The following is a 20,052-nucleotide window of genomic DNA, read 5'->3' on the forward strand; positions in this document are numbered from 1 at the left end:
AAAAATCCAATGAACTAAGTTTTATTACCTCCATTTTATAGATGGTCAGGAGTTCAAAAGTTTGGTCAAACACATACAGATCTCAAGTCTTTTTGATCCCCAATACTGTGTCCTTTCTGTGGTACTACGCTGCCACAGTTGTGTTGACTGTTACGATGGTTCTTGGAGGGCATAATGTGTGTTTCTTTTTTAGTCAAAACACATCAAGTATGTTCTGGCTCTCAAAGCCTTGAATCCAGTCTCCTTGGATATAGTTCACCCTGTTCTACACACTTCCACCAACAGCAAAAAAAGATGTAAATCTGTCTCTTAATTCAGGATACATTCTGATTATGTAAAATAATAATAATTTTCCCTTGCTCTTTCATCTCTGTCTTAGAGTTCTCCAGAGAAACAGAACCAAGAGGATGTATATAATTTATATACATATAGATTATGAGAGAGAGGGGGGAGAAAAAGAGAAAGGGAAAGATTGATTCAATTGATTTATGTTCAGGAATTGGCTCACGCAATTGTGGGGTCTGACACATCCAAAATCTGCAGCGCAGGCCAGCAGCCTGAAAATTCCAGCAGGAGTTGATGTTACAGTCTTGAGTCCAAAGGCAGTTTGGAGGCAGAATTCCTTCCTCTTCAAGAGACTTCAGTCTTCTCTTAAGGCCTTTAAGTGATTGCGTGAGGCCCACCCACATTATAGAGGGTAATCTGCTTGACTCAAAGGCAATTGATTGAAATACTAGTCCCATCTAAAAAACAAAAAAATGCCTTCACAGGAGCATCTAGCTGGTGTTTGACCAAACAACTGGACATCAGACCCGGCTGAGGTGACATATCAAATTAACCATCACAGTCTTTATCTAAGGTGGGATCTGAGGAGGAAGGTGGGGAGTTATGATCACATGGAGTGGATACAAGATGAATCTTTGGCATGAGGGAGGTCCAGAAAGTGGAGTGAAATTATGATGTACTAGGAGAAAAGAGAAGGTGTTGGTAATATTGGTACAGTATGTAAGAAGTACTTTGTACATAGTAAAATTACTGTTTCTTTTTAAATTATGTTTTACTTGTTGTTAGTTTCATCCCACTCTTCAGTCTGTTAATATCTTTTTCTTGACCCCTGACCCCCCACACAATGTAGAGAAATGTCACTGTACTGCCCAACCTGGAATAATGTTCTGGTCTATTTGGTTGCAAATTTGTAGGAGTTACTAATTCTGAGTGAAGGCATAAGAGTTCCGCACTACACTCCAGAACAGAGAGGGAAAAGGGGGTACAGTTTGAAGAGAGTACCAGAACTTAAATCAGGTTTCTCCCAACACCAATAATATCTTAAAGAACATGGTTACCATAGGAGAGTTATCTCTTGGAAGTTGTAGAATTTACTGATAGGGAAATATTCAATACTTGTTGTAAAGGTTTTTCATTAAAAGTACAAGGGTTTCCTTGCCTTGTGTGTTAAAAAGCAAGCAAGCAAACGAACAAAAAACCTCACAAGGAAGGCCTCAAACTTTCTCCCACAATTCCCCTGAACTTCCTGGTGTCTCTGAGCCAAGAAGTCAAACAATTTAGGAAATGACTCACCCCTCCAGCAGTGCAGGAGAGTGACCTCCTCAGTCTCTTGCTTTTAAGAGCTTTTTCTGGCAAGACAATAAGACATCAACCACCACTGAGGGATGAATTGGTCCAAATAGGTCTGCTAAGCATGGGTGCACTACTGTTAGGGTCCCAACCTGGCTAACTGAGGGCAAAGCTACTGGATTTAAACACAAAACTGATACCAGCAGGAACTAATCTGACATTCATTTTGTAGGAAATCATGTCTATCCGACCAAGATTCTGCAGTCTTTTTTTTAACTGAAGTATAGTTGATTTACAGTGTTGTATTAATTACTGCTGTACAGCAAAGTGATTCAGTTATATGTATATTTACGTTCCTTCTTTTTTAAAATATTCTTTTCCATTACACTTTATCATGGAATATTGAATATAGTTCTCTGTGCTATACAGTAGAACCTTGTTGTTTATCCATTCTGTATATAATAGCTTACATCTGCTAATCCCAACCTCCCACTCCATCCTTCCCCCAGCCCCTCTCCCTTAGGGAACCACCAGTCCGTTCTCTATGTCCGTGAGTCTTATTCTGTTTCGTAGATAGGTTCATTTGTGTCGTATTTTAGATTCCACATATAAGTGATGTCATATGGTATTTGTCTTTCTCTTTCGGCCTTACTTCACTTAGTATGATAATCTCTGGTTGCATCCATGTTGCTGCAAATGGCATTATTTTGTTCTTCTTTGTGACTGAGTAGTATTCCATTGTGTGTGTGTGTGTGTGTGTGTGTGTGTGTGTGCGCGCGCACACACCACATCTTCTTTATCCATTCATCTGTCAGTGGACATTTAGGTTGTTTCCATGTCTTGGCTATTGTGAATAGTGCTGCTATGAACATAGTTATGCATGTTTCTTTTTGAATATAGTTTTGTCCAGATATCTGACTAAGATTCTGCAGTCTTGGTGTAATGATTCCTGTCATCTTTCTTAAAAGGAGACAATGGGAGTGGGGGTGAGGAAGAAAGGACCATCATCACTGCTTTCTAAGGTTTAGGCAAGTGTGAGATGATTTTTAGTAAATCCAACACAAGTGATCATAAGGATGTAGCCTTTTTAAAAAAATGTCTTATACTCCAATATTTTAAAATGCCTCTGTTATACTGATCCAAAAGACCTGCTTTTGAAGAAACTAGAAATTTAATAAGACTAGAATAGATTTTAACACAAAGTAGGACTGAAGACACAACAGGGGACCATGTAACCAGAGTGTAGATATTAACAATTTTTTTAAAAACAAATGAACACAACAGGCATTTATTCATTTTGTAATACTTTTATTTTTAAGGAAAATATAACATTAAAAAAAAATCCCTATACTCAAGTATTTACCAACTTTGAGTATTACTTACATGGCTTGAAGTATTTGCATTTTTCCTCTCTTGACATTGACCGTCCTTCCTACTAGTCACCTTGGAGCTTCTCCCCCAGTGGCCATGATAAGTGTTTGACCCTCCACCTCCCACCCAACCTCACAGCTCTGAGGGTGCTATCCACACTTTTTTAGGAGAGGAGAATGACTAACTTTTGAAAGTGTTTGTTGCTATTTCAGCTTATAAAATAATTGTTGTAAAGAATTCATAAACTACAGAAAAGGACAAAAAAATAACCCTTCGTCATCCTACTGCTGTCAGTGGCTTCCTTGCATTCTTTTATTGCAATAAAAAAAGGATGATATTATATGTACTATTATGCATATTGCCTGTTTCCACTCATAAAAATTTCCTCATGTCATTAAGTCTTCCTTGAAAACACAATTTTTAAAGGCTGCATGGCACTCAATCTCAGGCAGAGGTGTTTTATAAATCCCCTGTTGGACTTTTATGTTTTATGGAATTTTTTGTTAATTGCTATTACAAATTATATTTTAGTCAACATCCATATATATATATTTGCGTACATATGTATTTCTGTAGGATGCATTCAAAAACTGAAAATTTTGGATCACAGTATGTGCACATTTTTAATATACATATACGTCTAATTTATTTCCAGAAAATTTTCACTAATTTGCATTTGTACCAGCAAAATATAAAAATGTCTGTTTTTCCAAACATTTACCAACATGAGGTATGATTACTTTCTTTAATCAAAAAGCAGCTTGCCAACTTAAAAGGAAAAAAAAATTTTGGTTGTTACAAAATTCCATACAGAAATACTCAAAGGAGAAGCGGTAATTTTTCCTCATCCCAAGACAAATGAACAGGTTTGTGCAAATGCTCCCAGAATTTTGTCTCTGTCTGTATGAACATATATATGTATTTGTTTTGATCAAAAATGGTAGTGTAGTTGTCTCCTATTCGGCAACTCGCTGGGCTTTGTTTTTTGGTTTTTACCAGTTAACGTTGAATTGTGGGAATTTTTCGTTACTAGTTTGTCCTGCCTCCTTTTCTTATTAATAGCTGAATAGCAGTTTATCACATGATCATACACAAAAATATATATAGTCTTATCATTGACACTCTTTGGTAGAATTACAAGAGGATCATTTGAGGTAAATAAAGTTAAAATTTGAATGATTAGGAGTGAAGGGAAGTACAAGTGTCCTTGTACCTCTTTTGTGGTATCAGTGATGAATTGTGCTAATTCATCCTAAAATGTTCCCTCCGTAACCTATAAGAGTCATTTTGAAGAGGGACTGAGCTCCATAGGATACCGAATGAGGCCCTTTGTAGTGTTTGAAACTATATATCTCTTTCACTCAGGAGTAGTTGCCCATCACAATCTTCACAGATTGAGTCTACCTGTTTAGTTACCCGGTTCTCACTGTCAATAAAACAAATATGCAAGTGCCTATAGATAAGCACCTTTCACTTTTTTTTACTGAGGTATTTTTATTTCTACTCAACGTTTTTGCTATCTTAACAAAGACGCGACAAAAAAAAAATGTTCAATGCATTTGTAAAACCTTACATGTTTTCTTCTGTAAGTCACCAAACACTGGGAAAAAGGGGAAACCCTTCTGTAGAACTAATATTAAGTTTGCAATACAATTCTTGGGTCAGTTTTAATGTATTCATTCAACAAGTATTTCTTGAGCTTCTGTTATAGCTGGGCATTGTGCCAGGTGCAGGGAATAGTTGGGGAGAAAAAGACATGTATCTGCCCTCAGGGAGTTTAGGTCCTAATGGGGTAGTCAGAGGGTGGACAAATAAATAAAGCTGGGTCAAAGTTTACAGTAGAAAGTTGGCCTCACTTCCAGGCACTATGATATTTGCTGAGAATATTGTGAATGAGATAGTTTTCAGCAGAAATTAACCAATAAGGAATCTGAAATTCAGGAGCGTTTGTCATCGTTGAACCATTAAAGCCCTGTGTTGCTTGGGGATGAGAAGCCTTTGTATAACACTGTGTGTAATTATTGATCATGCAGGTGGACCAGGTGGACAAAGCAGCCCCCCACATCACACATTTGCATTCCCCTTCTCAAGTGGGGCTCCTGAAAAATGGTTGTTATGGGATTTACATCACTTCCCATGTGTTGAAGGCATCGGACCCCGACACTGATGACAATCAGATCATCTTTAAGATTTTACGAGGCCCCCAACATGGACATCTGGAGAATACAACAACAGGTACTGCCTTCCTTACTCCTTGTAATTGCTCATTTTAAAATACCCAGTGGCTGGCAATGCTAGACAGTAATTTAATTAAGTGCAGGCCCATTTGGTAAACACTCCCCAGGGCTTCCTGATAGATGCAGTTTATAAATCAATATAGGTGCTAAAGAGGGTTTGAAGCTGAGTTTTCCTAAATTCATCTTGAGTGGGAGAACTAAATACTGATACACAGTTGTTTATTGTTTACAACTTTTTTTTCAATAACCAGATCGTAATATATTGACAGGAACACACATTGTCAGGACCAAATTCATATTTGTGACTCATTTTTTTCTGTCATGAATTCCAAGGTGATGTAAGTTCATTAAAAACAATTTTTTTGGTGTAAGTTTTCTCTGGATTGTATCTTATTTCTGCTTTATGAAGACAATGATCACAATATGTCACTAAACAGGATGGCACAGAATTTTAGATTTTATTACTATATCTTCCTACTCCCTCTCTATTTTCATATTTAAGGTACAATATTTCTGAGACAAAGTAATTTGGAAGCCTAATTTAAGTTCATTGAATTTGAATTTTAAGATAGTTACATTTTATTAATTTCTTTAAAAAATATACTTTGGCTATTTTTAAAGAGGAGTTTGAGATAAAATAGCCATAAAATTGTATATCAGCTCTTACCTAATATTTTGTTTGATTACCAGTGAAACTCATTTACTTCTTTTTTGTAGGTGAATTTATCCATGAGAAATTTAGCCAAAAGGACTTAAACAGTAAGACCGTTCTTTACATCATAAACCCATCTTTGGAAGTAAATTCAGATACCATAGAATTTCAAGTCATGGACCCCACGGGGAACTCTGCCACTCCTCAAATGTAAATTCTTTTGCTTATTCAATAGTCCTGCATATAATGTCCAGAATGTATCTTATTAGGAAAGCGAAATGTTATTTTTTAATCAGAATCTAAGAGGACAAATTGATAGATTATTTCACAAGCTCATAGAATTGATTTTGGAGAGGGAAACTTCTATTACTGCTTGATAATGGGAAAGCCAGTAGCTTCACAGAATATGGAAACGTTAAAAAGTTAAGTTCATTAACTTAACTGGGTCATTCATTTTATGCATGCATTTACAAATGCATATCCTTTCACACCCACAGAGGTTTCTGTCTTGACGATTCACTGGCATCCAGGACTGAGCTTGTAGGCTCATGTACAAACCATGCAGCAAGAGGTCACTCTAGGACCGTGTTAGTAACCACAGTTTCCTAAATCTAAATCTCTAAAATATCTAGAACTGGGAAGAATGAGGAAGTCAGGAAATGCTAGCAAAACATCTTCTCTTCCCAAAAACCCAAGCAATAACTAGTGACTGCTTTTGTAAGTCAGTAAACCTACCATAGGTAAGGTGAAGACAGTACAAAGAGGAAAACAGACTTGGGGAGATATTAAGTGATACTTAGAATTTGTATAAAGTGTATGTCTTTCAGAATAACCAGAGTAACAAACCCTCAAAATTAACAATATTCACAGACCATAGTAATTTCACTCACCAGGTCCCTATTCTAAACTTTTTTGGAAGGTGTACCTTGAGTAACTTGCCAGCTGTCAGATGATCACAGAAAGGTTAATCATAGCCCAGTTCTCCACGTGCAGTGTTTTTTCTTTCTTTTTAAGTTTGATACCCTTCCCAGTCACCTCGAAGGAAAGTTGTTCATTTATCCTAGTTTTAGTATTTACCTTATCCTAGTCAAACTACGTCCCATAAGTGAGGACAGCTCCTTTACGGGGCTTTTATGACAGAATATGGACAAAGGAAGAAAAGAAAAATTGAGAAATTCACCTCTGCTCCCTTCATTCTTGCTTTTTCTTTCTAATCCTGAATTGTAGTTCCAATATCTGCCAGCAGAGGTCTCTGTAGTCATTGTTAGAAAAACACGTCTTTAACAAAACATGTTCCCAGGGTCCCACCTCTATTGCCTGCAGTACCTGGTCCAGATTTTTACCGAGTGGCTACTATAGGCCAGGTGTGCAGTACAAGAAGCTGGGAAATAGGTATGAGCAAGGAAGTCCTGTCCCCTGACATTAAAATACAATCATGGTGCTATAAAACAGCTGCCCACCTACCATTAAAATGCTCTTGCCTCGGGATTACAATCGTTATAGAAAATATATTACCTACTTGCAATTCAGACAAATGTCTTCCAATTTTCAAGGAAATTTTTTTTTAAATCCTGCTCCAAAAATATTAATAAATTGATTTCACTTGCTTTTTAATAGTTCAACTAAAAAACCTAAGAATATTGATCAGACTTGCTACTCATCAAATGCTGACTGCTGGTCTTCCACATGAGAACACAGCATAGGTGCCAGAGAATTTTTTTCCCAAAATAGAGCTAGATTGATACTGCTTCACCTACATACCCTTTTCAGTCCTCATTGTTACCAAGGGCATTGTTTTGAAGATGATTTATGATTTTAAATAATCCTCAAACGTATTGCAGAATCACAGAATTTATAACCTTACTTGAGGCTTTTAAAATAGGCTCCTACTTGTACTGGATACCTTTTTTCAGGTACTTACGCTGAAGTTGTTTCTAATTCAGCTTGTAATGATTGGAACCAGTGGAATATAATGTAAAATATGCCTACGGATGGTTAATCCCAAATAACTTTGATTTGATCTAACATATATTAAGTTGTCTCCTCTAGAGTGGGTGGGGGGAGGTGGAAACTGCTCAGTGCTTATCTGTATAAATTTTGAAGGATATAGTTGGCCCTAACCTCATTTGTAAGTAGATGTTTTTTGGAACAAGAAGAACTTTTTTTTCCCAGCAGGAAACAAATGTTATGAATAGTGGTCTGTCTTCCCATGACAACCAGCAGGAAGCTACTTACACATACATTATAAATCACAGGCATTTACAATGTAGGTTTCTGCTCTAGTTCATTGCTCTTCGTTTAATCGTCAAAACCACCTTTAAGTTAGGTACTATCATAATCCAGAATTTACAGGTGAAGAGTCTGAGGCAAAAGGAGATAGGAAGTGACTTTTCCAAGCTCATACACCTAGCTAGTGAAGGAGCTAAGATTTAGGTCCAGAAAGTATGGTTCTTGAGTCCATGGTTTTCCTCACTGCGCTAAAGGACTTTTTGCCCACTTTTAATGAGTGTGCGGAAACGGCCTATAGGAAAAGAAGCAACAGACTCAGCTCCCTTCTTTCTCTCCAGTCTTTGGCCACCAAAGCAACAAGAAAGGGGGAATACTTACTCCTCAAGACCTTAAATGGCTAAGGCACTGGGGGTTATGGGACAGATAATACACAATAAACCACTGGACTGAGAGCCAAAGAACAGGGTTTGAGCCTTGGCTCTCCCACTGACCTGGGTCAAGGCTTACTTACCTTAGTTATCTTATCTGTAAAGTGGGGGCAGTACTACAATTTCTTCACTGGAACGAATGAGGTAAAACATATGTAAGCATCTTCTATATTTAAAGTCATTAACAAATGTGACCTGTGGTGGTGATTACTATTGTTGTTCATTCACAAGGGGGCAACAATTGACTGAAGAAGGATCCCAGAGACATTTGGTGGCCAGCTCAAGCACATCTCTAGTTAGAAATTGACTCTGCGTTGATCCACAAAGTGAATAATCCATATGCTTGTTAATCAATCAGCTAAATGCTGTGGAACTTTGTGTTCTTTTCTGGCTTAGACGGTATTAATAGATTAATATTCTGCATGTTTAAAGGGGTGGGACCTTCTATAACACAGCTGAAGAGACAGGTGGGTGCAATCTGGAGCAAAATGGAGGCTCTTTAAAGAACAAGAAGGACCCATGTTCAGGGGGAATTGTCCCAGAATCTTGATTGCTAGTAAGTTTTTGCCATGGCAGCATTTCTATAGAATATCATTCCTGAAGGGTCAGTAGATATTCCGTTAGAAATAGTGTTTGCAAATCTTAATGTAATCAAGTTATTGCTAGCTAGCTTGCGGGCTGCTTAATGCATCAAATGCTAGAGTCACGAAGATGCTTGTATGCACTGGGAATCTTCGAGAGAGGGGTATAGTATACAACATATCTCAACCTGATTTGACTATAGAACCAAGACCACCCTACCCCAGAATAGCTCATGAAACAAGTTTTTCAAGGGATACATTTGGGAGACATTTTATTGTAAATAGAAGTTATTTTAGAACACTGAAATCCATGGAAATTTGCATCAAGATTTAGATTTGGTTAAGTGCCAGAATTTCAGGCACTGTGCTAGGCGCTTTTACATATGTTGTCCAATTTAATCTACAAAACACAATCCTCTGAGGGTGATAAGAAAATCAGGCTCAAAGCATTTAAGTAATTGGCCAGAAGTCACTGAGTGAATGAATGGCAGAGGCCACAGTGCACCCTGACCTCAACGTGAGTGCTCATCTTATCGGCTCACGCCTTGGCGTGATTCGCTCATACGCCCACGACAGTTCTCTAGTCTGATGTGAATCTCAAGGTGGTCTGCATACCACCCAAACTCAGTTACACAGGACCACGTAAAACACCTCTGCAGACCACAGAATATAGCTGACTTCTGACCAAGCCAGTTTCTTAACATGCATTCAGGGTTGACCTCTTTCTTGTGCCCACTGCAAAAAGGTGAACTTCAAAAGAAAAGTTGACCCTTGCTGAAGTTCTGCATAACTCAGTAGCTGCTTCATGATTCTAAGCACTTTGATTCTTCTCCTGCCTTTGGCTACCCTCATTCTAGCTGTTCTGTTACTCATCCTTGGCCTTAAAAGAGAAGAGCCAAAGAAATCAAAAAAGAAAAGGAATTTCTAGCAGGCGAACTTGGCAATGCTTTAGCAGCTTTTATGAAACACATTGTAGGGGAAGAGTTTGAAACTCTTAGTTAGGTTGGGCTTTCATGTTACCTGCAAGCCAGAAGTTAAAGTATTTATCTCCAGACTAGATCTAAGAAACCACAGAGGAAGGGAAAGGAAATAGCCCTTATTAAACACCCACTGTGTACAGGTGCTTTATACATATTAACAAATTTTAATTTGCATCATTTGACGTGAATATGATTCCCCTCATTTTAAAGATAATGAAAACTGAGGTCCAGAGAGACTAACTGACCATAATCACACACTAATAAGTGGTTGTGAGATGTGTCTGATTCCAAAGCACTTGTTTGGGGTACTAGCTGTGCTGCTTCCCGGCTAAACACTGTTTCCCCATTATCATGCGAGAAAGACAAATATGAAAGTGCAGGTGTTCATAGCATTTTTACTGAGCTTAATAGCATCCCCTTTGAGTTGACGTCTTAGATTGAACACTTGGAAAAATATTTTTTACCATTTCTATTTTCTTAAGTCATGTGCTACTTGATTATAAGTGAAGATCTAGTTATAAGAATAATTTAATCACAATTTTAGCTACTATGAAACCTTTCACTGAGAAGCTCAAAGTACTTAATGAGTATTCATTAAGGTTCATTTAACCTCTTTGAAGTACAGACTCATTATTATTGCGCTTCGGGAAGTGAGGAAACTGAGGCATAGAGCAGCCAAGTACCTTTTTTACACACCCTTGTTAACCTGGATTAATGTCCCATATCCCAAAGTAGAGTTTTAATCCCAACTGGTTCTTCTGGTCCATTGTTCCTTCATATAAATGAACCGAGTAGCCACAGAATAAAATATCAGAAAGTATATACTTTTGACTCTACTTCAACACTATTGACTACTTGGTCCAGACAATTCTTTGCTGTGGGGCAGTGGTGGAGGGTGAGTTGGGTGTCCTATACATTGAAGGATGCTTAGCAGCGTCCCTGGCCTCTACCCGCTAAATAACCAGTATCACCCTCCTCCCACTGTGAAAAACAAAGCTGTCTCTAGACATTGTCTGATGTTGAGAAGCGTGCACAGGCCTTAGAAAACAAGAAATCATGCTTTATGATAGAATGCTCTTTTACCAATGCCACCTTTCTCTCTAGTCCAATAGGAGCTAAGGAATCCAGAGTGAGTCAGGGCTAGAAAAAACACGTGAGGATCATCTAGTCTAGCTGTTTTTTCAGACTGTGTGAAATACGTTACTAGGGCTGGGGAGAAAAAAAGTTTCAGTGGTCAACTTAGCTTTTCAAACAGGAAGCTAAACAAGGTTCATTATTTCCTTTAACAAATACTTATTGAGCTCTTACTATGTCTCAGTCACTCTAGAAGGGACTTGGTGATACATCAGTGAACCAAAGACCCCTGTTTACTTGGAGCTAAGTACCTAAATACTTAGCTAAGTTCCTTGGTACCTAAGTAAATTAAATAGTATGGTATACACGATACGTACTTTGGAAAATGAAAGTTGGTCAGATTAAGGGGGATCACAGACACTGGATATTGGGGACGGATTGCAATTTTAAATTGAGTGATTAAACGGATTTTCTCGTACTTGACTTAGAGTTAGAGAGGAACCGGAAGTCCCATCCCGTTTAATTTCTAATCCTCCATCCCGTGTCTTTCATTCACGATAGTTGTTGGGAACCAAAATTTAGCTTATACATTAAATAAAATGTTCTATTGTTTTGAGTCCCCACAATCACTTAGGGTAGGTTTCTCCCCTGGGGATGACTTTCCCCATGAGGGACATTTGGAAAGTTCTGGAAACAGTTTTGATTGTTGTAACCAGAGGGGAGTGGTGTGGCTAAATCTGGTGGATCTCACGAGTAGAGGCCAGGGATGCTGCTAAACTTCTTGCAATGCACAGGACAGCCTCCCATCACAAAGAATCATCTGGTCCCAGATGTCGATAGTGTCAAGTTTGAGAAGCCGTGACCTAGGGCCTTAAGGAGTTCTCATGTCCTGCTAAGTGACTTGAAATGATTGCGTTGTGGGCTTCACAGAAAGTGTATCTATAAACTTAATTTCTGACTTTAGAGTGAGCTTTACTTTGTGATAATAGAAGGGAGGGATCATTAAAATGTGAAGATTTGAACCAACTCTTGTCTGCATGACACCTCGCAATCCAGAGCTTCCCACATTTCTTTCATGGGGTCCTGCACCTGGTTACCTACATGATACCAAGCATACGTCTGTGTGGCTTCTTTCAGGGAGAATTCCCAAGTGATTGACTACATCTCTTACTTTTCTTTCAGGTGTTTGTGTAGAGTTTTAGCAACTGCAGTCTCAGTGTAGAAAAATCTTCTTCAATACAATACTGCAGAAAACAAAAAACACATTCAAAACATGTGTCACACGTATCCTCTAGGTATGCAAGTGCTTCGTGACTTAAGTATTTTTCTGGAAAATATACAGCCCGGCTTAAATTTCATGGCTTTTCAATAGATCTTTATTATTTGTAGGGAGTAGTTTTAAGAAAATAAAGTAGAACATTGTGTAATGACAATCTTAACCTCTAAGCGTTATGAAGCATTCTAATGGTGTATCAGGGTTATGTATGCACTTTCCCAGACACCAAGACCCTTAATGCTTTGAAGCTGAACAACACTCTGCATGGTCCCCTTATGGACCTAGATCAGCAATCAAATCACATTTCACTTTAGGCCTTGGGGTCACCTGGACCTGCAGAGTGACACTGATGAATTTTTGCTGGTCATGGTTAGCATTAGCAATGGATGGATTCTTAGAAGGTTGAACATTGAAACTCATTTGAACCTTACTGAGAGTTAGCTGAAATCCATCCCTGTGTATCTATTTCACTCCTTCCCATTGTTCCCGTTTCCTCCTCTTTTATCTTTCCCCAATCCCTCTCGCTGATTTTGTTCTCCTTTCTCATTTATCTGGATCCTTTAGGAACTCTTTGCAATGTGTTATTTCTATTAGCATTTATAACATCCTTGTTGCTTGTTATCTTGTGATTCTTTAAGCAGTCTCTTATTTCTTTATGTCTTGATTTGAAATCAGTTGCGTCAAAGACCCATGAGGGGTCTTTGAATACTATTGAATATAAGGATCCTATTTTCATGTCAAAATTTTGTGAAGCCCAGCATGCCAATAATAATAAATTTCATAGGTATTGACTGAATAAACATTCATACAAATTCATTCCACACTCCCACACTCCCCCTTGTCCCACTGGCCCAGGGTTGGTGGAGTAGGAGACAGTGCTACTGAGTTTGTTTCGCTCGTGAACTGAATCTATAGGATGTGACTGTGACACATGACTGGTACAAGGACATACAGTGATTATTAGAGGATAAACTTACTCTCTAATATGAATGATCTACAGGAAAGTCTGGAGAGCCCTGTGAAATTTGTGAATTCTATGCTCTACATAGTAGCACCCAGAATTTCTAGTTCTGAAAGGAAAAGAAAATTGTAAAGTAACTTTAAAAGTCTAGAGGAAAGAGCCTGAATCTAAGTGAAAGTTTGGGAATATAGTAAGGCAACCACTGAGGGTTTTGTGAATGGAGAATGAAAGGGAAATGAATAAAACACAAGCAATGGAAGTGGGTTAGATGATCATAGTGAAGATTGCTTATGTCTTTATTGCTGAAAGGTTACAGGGGGTAAAGGATGTAAAAACATATTTGAAGAGAAATGTTCAGGTGAAACATTTCAAGTTTTCTCACCTCAGAAAGGGAAACACTTCAGGGTAAAGATAAAATTGTAGTCCCCTGCTTGAGCTCAGACTGCAAGAGTCATGAAGAACTTCAGTTGGGAAGAAGAATGGTAGAGAAGGAATAGTACATTTGGTTTCAGGTTTATACTGGGGATTCCATCTCTGCTGTCTGTTAGCTTTGTCATAGCTTTTTGCCTTCGAGGTAGTTATTTAACCTCTCTAAGCTCAGTGTTCTTTTCTGAAGAAAAGAAAAGAAAAAGTCCCTCTCCATGCCATGAGGATTAAAGAAGTCAGTTTCCATCAAATGTCGGGCTTACTAAATATAGCATGGGGAAAAAAGACCACCCTGTATTTAGCAAGTTTATTCAGTTGTATAGCTGCATCCAAGGTACATATTAGCGTAGCCCTTTTATACGCACAGAGGAAGGGACAGATAATGCTTTAAAACACATGCACATTCTAACTCCTAGGCACATCCTCAAAGATATCTTGTTATTAAACTGAACCCAAGTTCAGAGAAGACCTGTGCCTGGAAATGATCTTGTTGTATTGATGAAGGAAGCCAAAAGATAGGAGAGAAGATTTCATATCAATGTCCTTTCCAAAAATGAACTTCTCCTTGAACTTAACACCTGCTCCTTTCCCTTCTGAAGATGCAAGTAGGAGTCTCTTTTCTATCACTAATAATTGTAAGACCTCTGATAGACTTTTAACCTTATTTCTGCACTTATAAATGGAATTCTTATCCGTGCTCTACATCACAGCATTGTTAAGAGCAATAAATGAGACAGTGACAGTAAAAGTTCTTTGTGAGCTAAAACGTCCCAAACAAGTGTAAGGAGCTTGTAGCATTGGTGTAGGTTGATGAACCACTTCTGTCTCCCAGTGTGGACCAGTGGTTCAGCTTCCTACCCAGCAGAGGAGCCCCCCAGGCATCCATTATGCATTTCTCATGATTTTCTTTCTTCTTTTCCTTACATGCATAGCTTGGAACTGAAGTGGTCTCATATCGAGTGGTCACAGACTGAATATGAGGTCTGTGAGAATGTGGGCGTATTGCCCTTGGAAATTACCAGAAAGGGATATTCCATGGACTCGGCCTTTGTGAGTGTAAAGGTAACAAGTCTGTCAATTTTCAAGCTAAAACCTCGGTTGCTGGTTGGTGCCTTTGATTATTTCCTTAGAAAAATTCAGAGTAACTAAGAAAATTTCAAACTGCACGAGTGTTGCACTATTCCCGAGAGTCTAAGTACAAAACCTCCTTGTCCCTCCATCACTTATCTAGGTGAATTAGCTCCTAGATAGGATATTTTTAACCCATTTTTAGTTTTTAAATCTGGTCTTTAACTCTTGAAGTTTGATTTCACAAGGGAGATCTATCCAACCTAGTGAACTTGGGCCAAACTCTGCTTTGGAAAGGAGAGTTGTAGGCAAATGTAAGTCCCCAAATGGCTTTCTCTTAGTATGCACCAGGACCATTTCCTGTGGTCTCAGTGGATGAAAAAATCAGGGAACACACCTATCGTAAGCTTCACCCAAGTCACGCAAAATTAAGAGACCATGTATCAATACAGGCACCCTGAAATATAAGGAATTTTCAATAATTATTTTTGGACTAGTCACCTGCTATTTCTTTACACTGCCATGGGCCGTGAAGCACAACCTATGGCTTCTAGAATTGAAAGATTTTTTTAGGAGTCACTATAAAAATTGCACTTCATGTGAACGAGAACATGAAAATCCTGTACATACGAATGCTGGTGAATGAGCCTGAAAGACTCCCCTCCTCAATCTAAGGAAAAAAGCAGTGATACTAGCTTCTGGGAAAAAAATGCCATCTCAGTTAAGTCTCAATTACAATAATAAGTTCAAATCACCCTCACAACCTTGTGCACATAAATCCTACTATATCCAGTCTCAGTATTTATCTTTCTAATGGGCATAGGGTCTTTTCCCCTGATCTGGGGTGTTTTATTATTGTTAAATCATCAGATAACTGGGTATCCCCTCTACCTTCCCAGTAGATAGTTTATGGAAAAAGAAAGAACCCGCCTGGATGGTTTTCTAATATTCTTCTGGTCCTCCGTAAAAAGCACCATATGCTCCAGTCTGGAGTTTCGGGCCACAGAACCGTTCACCATGCCAGGTAGAAACAACAGACGTAGTGTGACGGAACCTTTTGTCTGCTTAAGCTGAGTGCACACAGTGAAGCTGCCAGCTGAGTCTGCAGGCCTTTCGCAAACAGCCCGAGTCCTTCAGGGACCACTCTGCTTACAGCACAGCCTGCTGCTTTAGTCTGGAGCCTATTGGTTGCTTGGCTGGGAGGAGGGAGAAGAAAGCACTCTTACCCTACGTTGTTTGCCCTGGTTTGAATCACACACCTGCACCGGACTCATTTCTGCAGCCACCTTGACTCAGCCCATTCCTTCTCCCACGTAGGATTCTGTAAGCTCAGTGGTGGTAAATACTAGGTAATTGCACGTGCAAGAACCACATGGGGAAATGTAACTCCCAGCATATGATGGGTACAGGTGTGCAATGGGCTGCCTTTCCACAGGGAAAGGTTGTTGTGGAGGAGCCTTGGCATTGTGGAGAAAGAAGAAATGGGAGCTTAGGAGGCAGTACTCTTCTTGAGCAAAATGTTTCCACTGCAGACCACTGACACGTGTTAGGGCCTTTGGTTAGAAATACAGATAATGTCTGAGGCCAAAGAAATAGGAATTTGCAAGTTTTTACTTGTGCCCTTCATCCCTTTGTAAGAAAGTGAAGGAATAGAGTAACTCACTTTCTTGAACATCTCATTCAAGGACCTCTTTTTCAAACCAGCTGAAGCTTCTTTTTCAAACTCCTTTTCAACCATATTTCAAACTAAATATGTGTTCTTCACACATATTTAGGCTCCTCTGGGGGAAGTTAAGGGCACGAGATGTCAGAGCCCTTAAATCACCTCTGTTCTTTAGCCCTGGGGGATGGGGAAAAAGGGGTCAGCCAATTGTCTCTTTAGACTGGACCAATTTTTTTTTTTTTTTTTTTTACAACTTACTTGAAGGAGCTTCTGAAGCCCTTGGTTCTGGGTGTGGATGGCCTTTGTGTGGCTGTTCCCCAGGACTGTCATCCCCACAGAGCCCTCATTCATGTCTGTGAAGAGGAATGGTTTCATCCAGATGCGAAAATGGACCAGACTTGTTTTAGTTCATCTGGTCTAAAGGCTTTCAGTGCCCTGAGCTCGCAGGATACCTCCAAGCTGGCTGACAGATCAGCACCCCGGTTGTCAGCAGTACCCGCTTTTCCTTCTCTTCACTGCCCTTCTCCCTTTCCTCCAAGGCATTATTTTAGGACCTGGTTGGGGTAGAGGGAAGGCCATGAAATAAAATGATATTTGCAACAAAGAGAAATATACTGTTTAAAATTCACATTACTTTCTCCAATAACCAAATCATTTATAAAGGAGAAGAAAAAAATAAAAAAGTTTTATGTTTACTTCCATTGATATTAGTCTAGGAAAAAGTTAACTTTAAGGAAGATGGGTCAAAAATGATGTATTAGAATAAAAAAACCACTTAATGTTAAAAACAGATTTAAGAGCATGAGTTTAGTCTAGTATGAGATCAGACTAGATGTTTTTCTATTACAGAATATTTATTTTTATTAAAAAAAAAGATTTTGTTTTTCCCCTCTTAAGGTCAACCAAGTGTCAGCTACAGCTGGAAAGGATTTCACTATGACTCCATCTAAGCTGATTCAGTTTGACCCAGGTACGTTTTGCGTCTACACTTTGTTTCATGTTTTTGTAAGAAAGTCTGGAGATGGTGGAAAAGACAGACTATTATGCAACTTCAGCCAACTAGAAACTCCTCAGGGCACAGGATCACCCCTCTCCCAAAGAGATGAGTTTGTACTTGAGGCTTTGCCCCTCATATTTTATGTTATTACTAGTGAGTATTTATTTAAAATGAGAAGAGAGATCGTAACAAATAAAATATTAAGGCAAAAATCCAGAAAAAATGCCATTTAAAAAAATTATTCAGAGGTCTGACACAAAGCTGAAATAATGTAATTGCCTCATATTTTAATGGAAATTTTTTGAATGTTATAGTCATGTGGATTCCTAAAGGGTCATTTCTAAATTATCTCTCTTGGAATAGGCTGATATGAACAGATTCCAGGGGAAATTATTATTTAATTAGATAACACCTGTTTTGTTTTAAGCGTTTGGAAAAATTTTGCTAGGTGCAAAAGGGAATACAAAAGTATGGGGCCTGTTCTCAAGGATGTTCTATCCTGTGAGAAATATAGACATGAAAACAACTCACTAATAGAGTACATTGTGACCCCAAGGATGTGCCATTGTTCTGGCTAAGGAAAATCCTGGAAGACTTCCTGGGGGAGTTGGTAGCAGAAGAAGGGGACTTAAACTGCAGGACAGACATTCATTTGGCTAACTGTGCCTTAAGTACCAAGGCGGGAGCCATGCCCCCTTTCCCTGGTTTCTGTAGATGGGAACCAGTAGCTCTCCCTCACTGCACTGCATGGTTGTCTGTCTTTCCCTCTGGTATGGAGTGGACCTAGATCACCTGTCCAGGGACAAAAGGAAAAGGCCTTGAGAAGCAGCCAGGGCGTGTGGCTTTCTGCTCCCCTGCAGAGGAGGTGTTCTGCATTCTGAGAACAGGCCATCCAATCAAGACTTTAGCCATTGTCTGCCACTGACACTTGAAGTTTTGGGCAAAGGCAAAACAAAATGGCCTGAATACCATTACCACTCCAAAACTGACAACCTTAATATTAAACGTAGAGGAGACTTCCCTGGTGGCAAAGTGGTTAGCACTCCATGCTCCCAATGTGTGGGGGCCTGGATTCAATCCCTCATTGGGGAACTAGATCCTACATGCATGCCGCAACTAAGAGTTCACATGCCACAACTAAGGAGCCCGCATGCCACAACTAAGGAGCCGGTGAGCCGCAACTACGGAGCCCGCCTGCCACAACTAAGACCCAGCACAACCAAAAAAAAAAAAAAATTAAACGTAGAAAAGAAATGCCTTTCTGCAGTTCACCACAAGTTGTACGATGTTTAGTGACTGTATTAGTTTGCTGGGGCTACCCTAATAAAGTATCACAAACCTGGTAGCTTCAAAACAAGAATTATTTTTCTAATGGTTCTGGACGCTAGAAGTTCAAGATCATGATGTGGGCAGGGTTGATTCCTTCTAAGGGTTGAGAGGGAATCTGTCCCATGCCTCTCTTCCATGCTCTGGTGCTTTGCTGGAATCTCTGGCCTTCCTTGGCTTCTGTTGCATCACCCGATCTCTGCCTTTATCTCCATAGGATGTTCTCCTTGTTTGTGTCTGTGTCCAAATTTCCCCTTTGTATACTGACACCAGTCATAATAGACTATGGGTCCACTCTACTCTAGTATGACTCCATCTGAATTACATCTGTAATGCCCTTATTTCCACATAAGGTCACATTCTGAGGTACTGAGAGTTAGGACTTAAACATAGGGATTTTTGAGTGACACAACTCAACCTATAACAGAGAGCCTTACATTTGACATGGAACAATCCCGATATTGTTATTGGCCTCCTTCCTGTGATATTTAAGTTTCTGACTTGCATAATTTTGTCCCTCAGACTGACCACCCTTGAGGAGAAGAGCTATTCCTGTTATGTATTTGAAGTTTACCCTCGGGTTGCTGCAGGCTCTGGTTCTGATCAACCCTAAGATGAAAGGATTTGATGCATTGGCTCTGTGCTCTTCATGTACTTCATGTTAAGGCAGGTCCGGCCTTTCCTCTTTTCAAGAGGCAAGAGTGCTTGTCATATATCACCTTTATTATTTGAGGTCTGTTTGTCACAAGATCAGGAGTGATTTTGGCTTTTGGTGGATTTTGAGCAGCCCACCAGGTTCTCTGTTTGGATTGATAGGGACTAGAAGATATCACACTGGAGGAGCTCCTGGAAGCTAACTCTTGCAAGTCCCACTGGGTGAGGGAATGCCCATTTGCTTTCAAGAGTTTACATGCTGCTTCCAGTAGATACTAAAGACTTCTGAGGGTCTAAATCGTCATAATTTTAGAGATTATTTAGACTTTTTTTTTTTTTTTTTTTGGCGGTACGCGGGCCTCTCACTGTTGTGGCCTCTCCCGTTGCGGAGCACAGGCTCCGGACACACAGGCTCAGCAGCCACGGCTCATGGGCCCAGCCGTTCCACGCCATGTGGGATCTTCCCGGACCGGGGCACGAACCCATGTCCCCTGCATCGGCAGGTGGACTCTCAACCACTGCGCCACCAGGGAAGCCCTATTTAGACTTTTTTT

General features: G+C 39.5%; 1 protein-coding gene across 1 annotated transcript in view; it reads left to right on the plus strand.

Moving 5' to 3' along the window:
* The window catches only part of FREM1 (FRAS1 related extracellular matrix 1), a 168,421-nt gene that overhangs the window by 130,048 nt on the left and 18,321 nt on the right, over nt 1-20,052 (plus strand). Inside the window, exons 25-28 of the mRNA XM_033439762.2 lie at nt 4,980-5,181; nt 5,901-6,045; nt 14,723-14,852; nt 17,419-17,491. Of these exons, the coding sequence (XP_033295653.1) occupies nt 4,980-5,181; nt 5,901-6,045; nt 14,723-14,852; nt 17,419-17,491 (550 nt within the window). The remainder of the gene's footprint in view (nt 1-4,979; nt 5,182-5,900; nt 6,046-14,722; nt 14,853-17,418; nt 17,492-20,052) is intronic.

This window comes from Orcinus orca, chromosome 6 (assembly GCF_937001465.1).
Source record: "Orcinus orca chromosome 6, mOrcOrc1.1, whole genome shotgun sequence".
NCBI classification, from domain to species: domain Eukaryota; kingdom Metazoa; phylum Chordata; class Mammalia; order Artiodactyla; family Delphinidae; genus Orcinus; species Orcinus orca.